The sequence below is a fragment of the Sipha flava genome, unplaced genomic scaffold, assembly GCF_003268045.1.
Source record: "Sipha flava isolate LNK unplaced genomic scaffold, YSA_version1 32_pilon_pilon, whole genome shotgun sequence".
NCBI lineage: Eukaryota > Metazoa > Arthropoda > Insecta > Hemiptera > Aphididae > Sipha > Sipha flava.
This window is the reverse complement of record NW_020273018.1, coordinates 3,174,136-3,182,771: the sequence shown is the minus strand read 5'-3', so window position 1 is coordinate 3,182,771 and position 8,636 is coordinate 3,174,136. Positions and strand designations below refer to the sequence as shown.

Below are 8,636 nucleotides of genomic sequence, written 5' to 3'. Positions count from 1 at the left end.
ATCAAGACTATATCGTCTACATATGCCAATATTCCAATGTTGTTTTCTCCTAGTTTTACTCCTTCCTTATCTAAGGCTGCTTCTCTAACTACTTTTTCTAATACTATGTTGAATAAAACCGGTGATATGGCGTCACCCTGCCTTAGTCCAGTTGTCACTTGAACCGTTTTCGATAACGTTTGTCCTACTTTTACCTTTATGTCAGTGTGACTAATACTGCACTCGACGAGGCTTATTAACTTACTAGGCATTCCAAACTCTTCTAAAATCTTGATTATGGACGCTCTATGTATTGAATCATATGCTTTTTTGTAATCAATGAAAACCATATGTACGCTTTTGTCATACTCCCAAGTTTTTTGTAACACCTGACGTAGAATGAAGATTTGATCTATCGTGGAGCGGTTTTGCCTGAAGCCGGCCTGGTAGTCCCCTATAATCTCTTCTGCCCAAGGTTTGATTCTGTCAAGTATACAGTAAGATAAAATCTTATACGTTACATTAAGCAGGGCAATCCCTCTATAATTGTTGCATGTTTGTTTGTCTCCTTTCTTATGAATGTGATAGACTAAGGCTGTTTTCCATTCCTTTGGTATCTCTTCTTTTTGCCATATTAAACTAATTAAACGATGAATATATTTAACAAGATTCTCCGCACCTTTTTTAAGTAGCTCTCCGGTAATCCCGTCTTCACCGGGCGCCTTGTGGTTTTTTTAGGGTTTTTATTTGTTTCGCAATTTCCTCTATCGTAGGTTCAGGATAATCTTCCCTATTCGGTTTTTTATTCTCAAAGAGGAATGGATTAGAAGGTTCTCTACAGTTTAGCAGCTGGTTGAAGTATTGAGCCCATTCCTCAACTATGTCGTCTCTATCGGTTAACAAAGTATCATTTTCGTTTCTTAAAAACATTTCTTTTGGTTTAAAATCCTTGCTTACAGAGCTGATCTTTTTTGTATAGGTCCCGTGTCCTATGGTTTTTATAGTCCTGGTCCGCACTTTTCACTATGTCGTTGATAAATTTTCGTTTCTCGCATCTTATAATTTTGGTTGCTTCTTTTAGTCTTGTTTTATATCTAGAGAATTTTTCTTCATTTTTTAATATCCTTTAACCAAATTAGTAATCAATATTAGTAATATTATAATCGCGAGATGTCTCGAAATAATCATTTGAAATGTTCAATTGAAATATTAATAATTGAGATAAACGTTCTGAGAAATTTTTGTTGTTTTGTGGTTGAGTAATTCAAAAATTATAGCTATAAATTAATGTCAAACTTTAAAATATAAATAACTAAGAATAACTTTATACCTATCAATATTTGTCTAACGACCAGTCCCACGAGTATATAGTACGAGTCGAAAATACAGACTCAAAATCAACAACTAGTATTTACTTATTCGATTATGAAGATTAAAAATAGTATTCCTCCCTCCCTCTTTCGTTCCATGAAAATCATATGAAATGTTTTTTCATTCGATATACATTTCGAGTTAAGTATTGATTATTTTTAAAATAAACGAGATATCACTCGAAATAATCTCTCGAGTTTATAATTGAATTATTATTTTGATAATCGAGATATTACTCGAAATAATATCTCGGTTATATAATCGAATTATTATTTTCATAATCGAGATATCTCGATTACGCCCATCACTAATTATTATACATATCTGTGGGTTATTGTTTAAGACTATCACCTGCCTTTCATGAGAAAACTTTCAGCGATTTTATTCAATAATCATCTAAACCAGTGTTTCTCAACCTTTTTACTGTGGCGACCCCTTTTTTTAAATTTAAATTTTTTAGCGACCCCTACATATATATTTTTACATACTCGCTTAGATTATCATTATAAATAATCTAGAGTCTATAGTTACTACAAGTACTGTACACGAGAAATATAAAAGATACATATTATAATATTATATTATTTAAAATTAAAAAAAACGTACATTAAATATTTCATTTTATTATATAAATATATTTTTATATTAATATTTTTAATGGCTTGGTTGTTGCTGTTGATGTGATATTATTTCGTCAATTCTTGGTTTAATTGATTTCGTCAAGCTAATCCTCATAGCCGATGAAATTTCCAGACGGTTTCTAGTTTTATTTTTTATTGTTGTTAATGTGGAAAAACCATTTTCACACAAATATGTAGTAGAAAAGGAATAAGTAATTTTAATGCTTCTTCAGCCAAACTAGGATATTCATTTTGAACCTTTATCCAAAATTGACCTATATTTTTATTGCTTCTGAAAATCTCGTGTAAGCCCACATCTGCACTCAATTCAATCAACTTTTCTTCATTTGTTAATGATAGTATATTTTGATCAGATTGTACGAATAGATTTATTACCCAATTACAATTTTTACGAATGTCTTTTGTGGGGTCGAAATATTTGGACATTTTTTCTCTTAATCTACCTAAGTGTTCTTCTATGATAATACACATTTCATTTATTTCATTTTTTGTTAATATATTTTCCTGAGTCATGTTAAAAAAATTTGGAAACATCAAATGTGTAGTTTTTTACTCGATTTGTCCATAGTCTTATTTTTTTTAGGAATGCGTCAATTTTGTTGTACAATATAAAAAGATTAGTATGTAGACCTTGGATACTTAAATTTAATTCATTAAGAATTGAAAATATATCGGAAAGATATGCAAGTTTGGCTAACCACACATTATTTTCGAAATAATCACTAAGTGGTGATTTTTTGTCTCTTAAAAATATTTCTACTTCCGTTTTCAGTTCAAATAACCTAGTCAAAACTTTTCCTCGCGACAACCATCGAACATGAGTGTGTAATAGCAAATTTTTAAAACCTGAACCCATTTCTTCACACATCACTTTAAAAACGCGAGTGTCTACGGCACTAGCTCGAATAAAATTTACTATTTTTATGCATATATTTAGAACGTCAAATAGGTTTTCGTTCATATCTTTAGCGGCTAATTGCTCACGATGGATGAAACAGTGTGTTGATATAATGTTTTTATGAGCAATTTGTTGAACGCGTGTGACAAGGCCATTAAATTTTCCGGTCATAGCTGCAGCTCGATCAGTACAAATACCGATACAGTTAGAAAATTGTAAATTAATTTTTTGGAAGTGAGATGAAATGGTTTTGAAAATTTCTTCAGAAGTACAGTATGTTTTTAAATTTAAGCAACAGAAAAACTCTTCTTGTATATCGTTCAGATCAGTATCTACATACCTCACATACATCAATAATATAGCTTCATTATTTATATCAGTAGATTCGTCGAGCTGTATTGCGTAAAAAATTGATTTTTTGATTTTTTCACTAAGCTGATTTTCAATATCATTAGACATAGTATTTATTCTTCTACTTATCGTATCATTAGACATAGGTATTTTTTTAATCTTTGTCACGTGCTCATTACTAAATAATTCTGTACAAATATCAATCATACACGGTTTTAACAATTTTTCCCCAATCGAGTATGGTTTTTTTGATTTAGCTATGTGTAAGGCTCAGAGGCGGATTTTCCATTAGGCATTGTAGGCAGCTGCCTAGGGCGGCAAAATTTGGGGGGCGGCAAATTTTGTAGTGTTTTATTAAAAAACATCAAACGATCAAACATATAGTACATCGTATATGATATTCAGTATACCAATCTATTTTGGTTCATTATAATTTATAGTCATTACCTATAAATATTATAGTAAACAATTATATAGAAAACAGTTTTTGATAATACTATATATTTTAACACATTGGTATAGTCCGCCCAGAGGTCATAATAATATATAAAGCAACAATGGTTTTATTATTCTTATCGGGGATCGACGTCGCGCGTCGTCGTAATTTCGATAAAAATAAATACTCACACTGCCACACTATATTACTAATTCGACATACGATTATAATATTATTATATTATTTCGCAATCTGTGTTTGAAACATCGAGTCGCGTGTCGTGTGTCCGTACTGCGTGTATTTTACAAATCTACAAGAAAGTAGAAAGTACCTAAGCAACTGGTAAGTACTAAAAAATATTTTAAATTGTACCAAGGATAGTAACTAGTAAGGTTGTTAAATTAAATGGTTTTCTTATATAATTATCATTTTGTGTAGGTATTTAAATTTAAGTTATAATGAGTGATGGAAGAAAAAGGTTGAGTGGTTCTGAATATGGAAAACGTTTTAAAGAAAAAAATAGAAAAGAACAGGAAGTTATTAAAAGATCAAAGAAAATAAATTCTTTTTTTATATCTAAAAGTATTGATAATACTATTAATACTACAAATACAAGTAATCAAATAATTGTCGACTCAGATTCTAGTTTTGTTGAAAATATTAAAATAATTGATAATGGCTTAAATAATAAACCTCCAAAAACAGAAAATATTAAATCTATTGATGATAGCTTAAATAATAAACCTTCAGAAATAGAAAATATTAAAATAATCGATGATTCTGAAAATATACTTCTAAGCAACAATAATAATACTAGTACTTTATCCAAAACTACTTTTTGTGTTCCAAAAGACCCAATAGATTGGATAATTAATAACACTACTTGTGATTATATTGTAATGCACGGCTTTAACCAAAATAAAAATTTGAACTTTTTAAACAGTAAAAGACAATACAATGATGTTAATAGATATTTAACAATTTCATTATTCGAAAGAAAATTGCTAAATGGTGAAAAATGTTTACGAACATGGTTAGTTTATTCAGAAAAAAAAGGATGTGTGTTTTGTGGACCTTGTCTTTTATTTGATAGAGATAATTATTCACAATTTTCAAAAGATGGTTTTAATGATTGGAAAAATGCAGAAAGTAGAGTAAGCCAACATGAAAATTCCACCAAACATAAATCGAATTTGATTACTTTAAAAGAAAGAGCAAATACATTAGGAACAATAAACGTTAGTTTAACAAAACAGTTAGATGAACATATTAATTATTGGGAAAATGTATTGAGACGGGGAGTTGCTACAGTTAAAGCTTTATCATCCAGAGGTCTTCCCCTTAGAGGTCACAACGAAAAATTTGGGTCAACTCAGAATGGTAATTATTTAATGGCTATGGAACTTATCTCTGAGTTTGATCCATTTATTGCTGAACACATTGGAAAATTTGGCCAGTGCGGTAGTGGTCACACGAATTATTTATCGTCTACCATATACGAAGAAATTATTCAGTTAATGGCTGATAAAATCAGGCAAAAAATTATTGACGAAATAAAAACAGTTAAGTATTATTCGATAATAGTAGATAGTAGTCCCGATATTTCACACGTAGACCAACTATCCTTCGTTATTCGTTATGTTCAAGAAAACGGCGTGCCAATAGAACGATTTCTTCAATTTCTTCCAAACACTGGTCATAAAGCTATTGAGTTATTTGATTCAGTTACAAAGCTTCTTAATTCTTACGAAATAGAAATAGAAAATTGCCGAGGTCAGTCCTATGACAATGCCCGAAACATGTCAGGAATATATTCAGGACTACAGGCAAGGATTAAAGAGTTAAATCCTTTAATTGAATATGTACCTTGTTCCGCCCACTCACTGAATTTAGTAGGATCTTGTGCAGCTGATAGTTGTGATGATACATTGACATATTTTTCCCTTCTTCAAACAGTATACAATTTTTTTTCATCATCCACGAATCGATGGGAAATATTGAAAACCCAATTAAAAAATAATCCTGAGTCAAAAACAGTGAAAACATTATCAAACACAAGATGGTCTTCTCGTGATGATGCATGTAAAAGTCTGAATAATTCTTGGAATGAAATACGTAATGCACTGATATCAATAACAAACAATTTAACAGAAAAGGCAACTACGATAAATGAAGCTCGTAGTATACTTAACAAACTAGATAGCTTGAAAACGGCGTTTATGAAAGTGTTATGGAGTTGCCTTCTTGATCGTTTAAACAAGGCTAGTAAACAACTCCAGAGTGTTAATATTGATGTATCAGTCATAGTAGATATTTATGATTCATTAATTGAATATACAAAATCATTAAGAAATCCAATTATATTCAATGAGTATGAAAACAAAGCAAAACTTTTATAAGTTGTAAAAGAATATAAAAAATCAAGAAATAGAGTACGAAAATCTTTCCATGATGAAACTCGTAATCAAGAGCAAGAGTTAGAGGGGAGTGACAAATTTCGAGTAAAAACATATACAGTCATTTTAGATTGTTTAACAAATGAATTAGAAGATAGACGAGCAGCGTATTTCCTTTTTAATTCGCGTTTTTCTTTTCTTGGCAAATTAACAGAGTATAGTGTGGATGAAATTATGGAATTTGCAAAAAATTTACAAAATGTTTATAAGGAAGATCTTGAAGAGGATTTTCCAAATGAATGTATTCATCTTCAAGCCCACCTTAAAAACAAAGATAAGATGTCAATCCTTCAATTGTGTAAATGGCTTAAAGAATATGGGTTTTACGAAATTTATCCAAACATAGATATAGCAATTCGTATTTTTGTGTGTACACCTGCAGCAAACTGTTCAACAGAGCGTTCATTTTCATGCTTAAAACGAATAAAAACGTACTTGCGTTCACAAATAAAACTAGAAAGATTAAACAGCATGGAAATTCTAACAATTGAGTCAAGTCTTCTTGTTTCATTACCATATGAAGATATTATAAAATCGTTTGCAAATAAAACGGCAAGACGTCAACTTTTAAAGTTAAAATAGTTAAGTTAAGTTTAGATATATTATAGATTAGTGTTAGAACTGTTAGAAGTTTTGTAAATCTATTTTGCATTTGTATGCATTTTAAATTTAAATTTGTATTATAAAAATAAAGTTTTTTATTATAAAAAATATTGTAAATTGTAGCGTTTTACTTAATGCTCCTAACAATGGTTAAAGTTTTATTTTATTATTGATGAATCAGTCCCGGTTCGCGCTGCGCCCGACGCACACGTATTTATTTAACTCCGTTAAATCTCGTTTTCGTTCTTGTTCATCGCAACCGTTTATGTCCAAAGTGATATGTAAAAATTGCTAACTTTAATTTCAATCCAAATTATTAGTTTAATTTTAACTTGTAAGTACGCCGTTTCGTGTGCTTTACAAAATGTAATTTTATTTTAACATATACTAAAAGTGCGATTATCTAACAGTCGCGCCGTCTTAGATAACGCGTTCGCGTTATCGCGGCATCGAGTGCGTCGCACAGCGGTTCGTGACCTTGCTCACGTAAGATATGCCGACCATTCCAAAATCAAATCGTGCACAAAATAAAACAATTAATTGTAATACCAATAAAGTAAACAGCACTATACAGCCTGCTCGCTTATCAACTTCTGCAATTTCTAGTAATTCCATTAACTCTAGCCGCAGTACTCAAAGTAGTAATATGAACCGCCAAGCAAACGATGGCTGGCAAACGCAGACATCCAAATCCAAAAGAAATTTGTCAAGTTCCTCATCGGACACTTCTTCCACCAAAACTTCGCCTACACTCGTAGGTCCACAAAACAAAAAACTTTTTACTACACGCAACCGTTACGAACTTCTAACTCAAAATGAACCGACAGTCATGGATACCGGTTCAACCGCTGTTACCGGTTCACCAGATGTTGCAGAAGAACCAAATAAAGATATACACATCAAACCACCTCCCCCGATATTCATGAAAGGTATCTTAGACTATCCGACCTTCTGCTCTGTACTAATCGAACTAATTGGTGTCGATAACTTCTTTTGCAAGTCTGCTGGTGACCGCCTAAAAATTCAAACCGCAAACCCGGATTCCTACAGAATACTTATTCGCTATCTTAAAGAAAGCAATGCTGAATACCATACATATCAGCTACGAGAAGATAAACCTTTACGTGTAGTTATTCGTAACATTCATCAGTCTACACCTACACAACTAATAAAATCTGAACTCGAGATTCGTTGTTTTGAGGTCAGACAGGTCTCGAAGGTGCTACATAAAACCACCAAATGTCCACTCCCTCTATTCTTTGTTGACTTAGAACCGACTGACCATTCAAACGATATCTATAAGCTCACCTCTCTCCTTCACACCAAAATAAAAGTTGAAGAGCCTTTCAAACCTAAAGTGATCAGTCAATGCACTAACTGTCAGGAATATGGTCACACTAAAACCTACTGTGGCTACCACTCACGCTGCGTCCGATGTGGTGATCATCATCAGTCTTCTTCATGTCCAACCTCACGCTCAGACCCACCAAAATGTGCACTCTGCTCTGGAGATCACCCTGCCAGCTACAAGGGATGCTCAGTGTATAGGGAGCTTCAACGCGGCAGGAAACCTACCACCAAGAGTAACTTTTTAGCAGATAATATTAGAAATCAGAATACAAATGTTAAAGACAGCCACCCACTAACTAAAACTTCAATAAATCAACCCTTTAACCACGTACCCACATACGCTCAAGCCACCTCTGGTGAATCTACCAATACAGATCCTAACTCCACTTCTGAGCTCAAAAATTTCATTGGTGAGTTCAAATCACTTATTGAACCTCTTATCACTCTTCTCAATAAATTAATCACAAAATTACTCGATAAAATATAAATGTCTGCTAATAATATCACTAACATATCTACCCTTATCCTTCAATTCAATGCAAATGGCCTAA

The 8,636-nt window shown here is 32.0% G+C and overlaps 2 protein-coding genes across 2 annotated transcripts; one reads left to right on the top strand and one right to left on the bottom strand.

The window, feature by feature from the left end:
- Positions 1-2,132: 2,132 nt before the first annotated feature.
- LOC112686987 (protein FAM200A-like) lies at positions 2,133-3,348 on the bottom strand. Its single transcript, XM_025559489.1, has 2 exons — positions 2,631-3,348; positions 2,133-2,446 (listed from the first exon to the last, which is right to left on the bottom strand). The coding sequence occupies exons 1-2, from the start codon at positions 3,346-3,348 to the stop codon at positions 2,133-2,135; spliced, it is 1,032 nt and encodes a 343-aa protein (XP_025415274.1).
- Positions 3,349-4,457: 1,109 nt separating this feature from the next.
- Positions 4,458-6,086, top strand: LOC112687014 (zinc finger MYM-type protein 1-like). The gene has a single exon (XM_025559521.1). The coding sequence runs from the start codon at positions 4,576-4,578 to the stop codon at positions 6,073-6,075; it is 1,500 nt and encodes a 499-aa protein (XP_025415306.1). The 5' UTR covers positions 4,458-4,575; the 3' UTR covers positions 6,076-6,086.
- Positions 6,087-8,636: the final 2,550 nt, after the last annotated feature.

Bases quoted from the DNA above. Each gene is read 5' to 3' on its own strand.
- LOC112687014 (XM_025559521.1), top strand. From the start codon at position 4,576: ATGCACGGCTTTAACCAAAATAAAAATTTGAACTTTTTAAACAGTAAA.
- LOC112686987 (XM_025559489.1), bottom strand. From the start codon at position 3,348: ATGTCTAATGATATTGAAAATCAGCTTAGTGAAAAAATCAAAAAATCA. The intron at 2,447-2,630 runs GTATCCAAGGTC...GTATTATCATAG, and splicing joins TCTTAATGAATTAAATTTAA to AAGAACACTTAGGTAGATTA.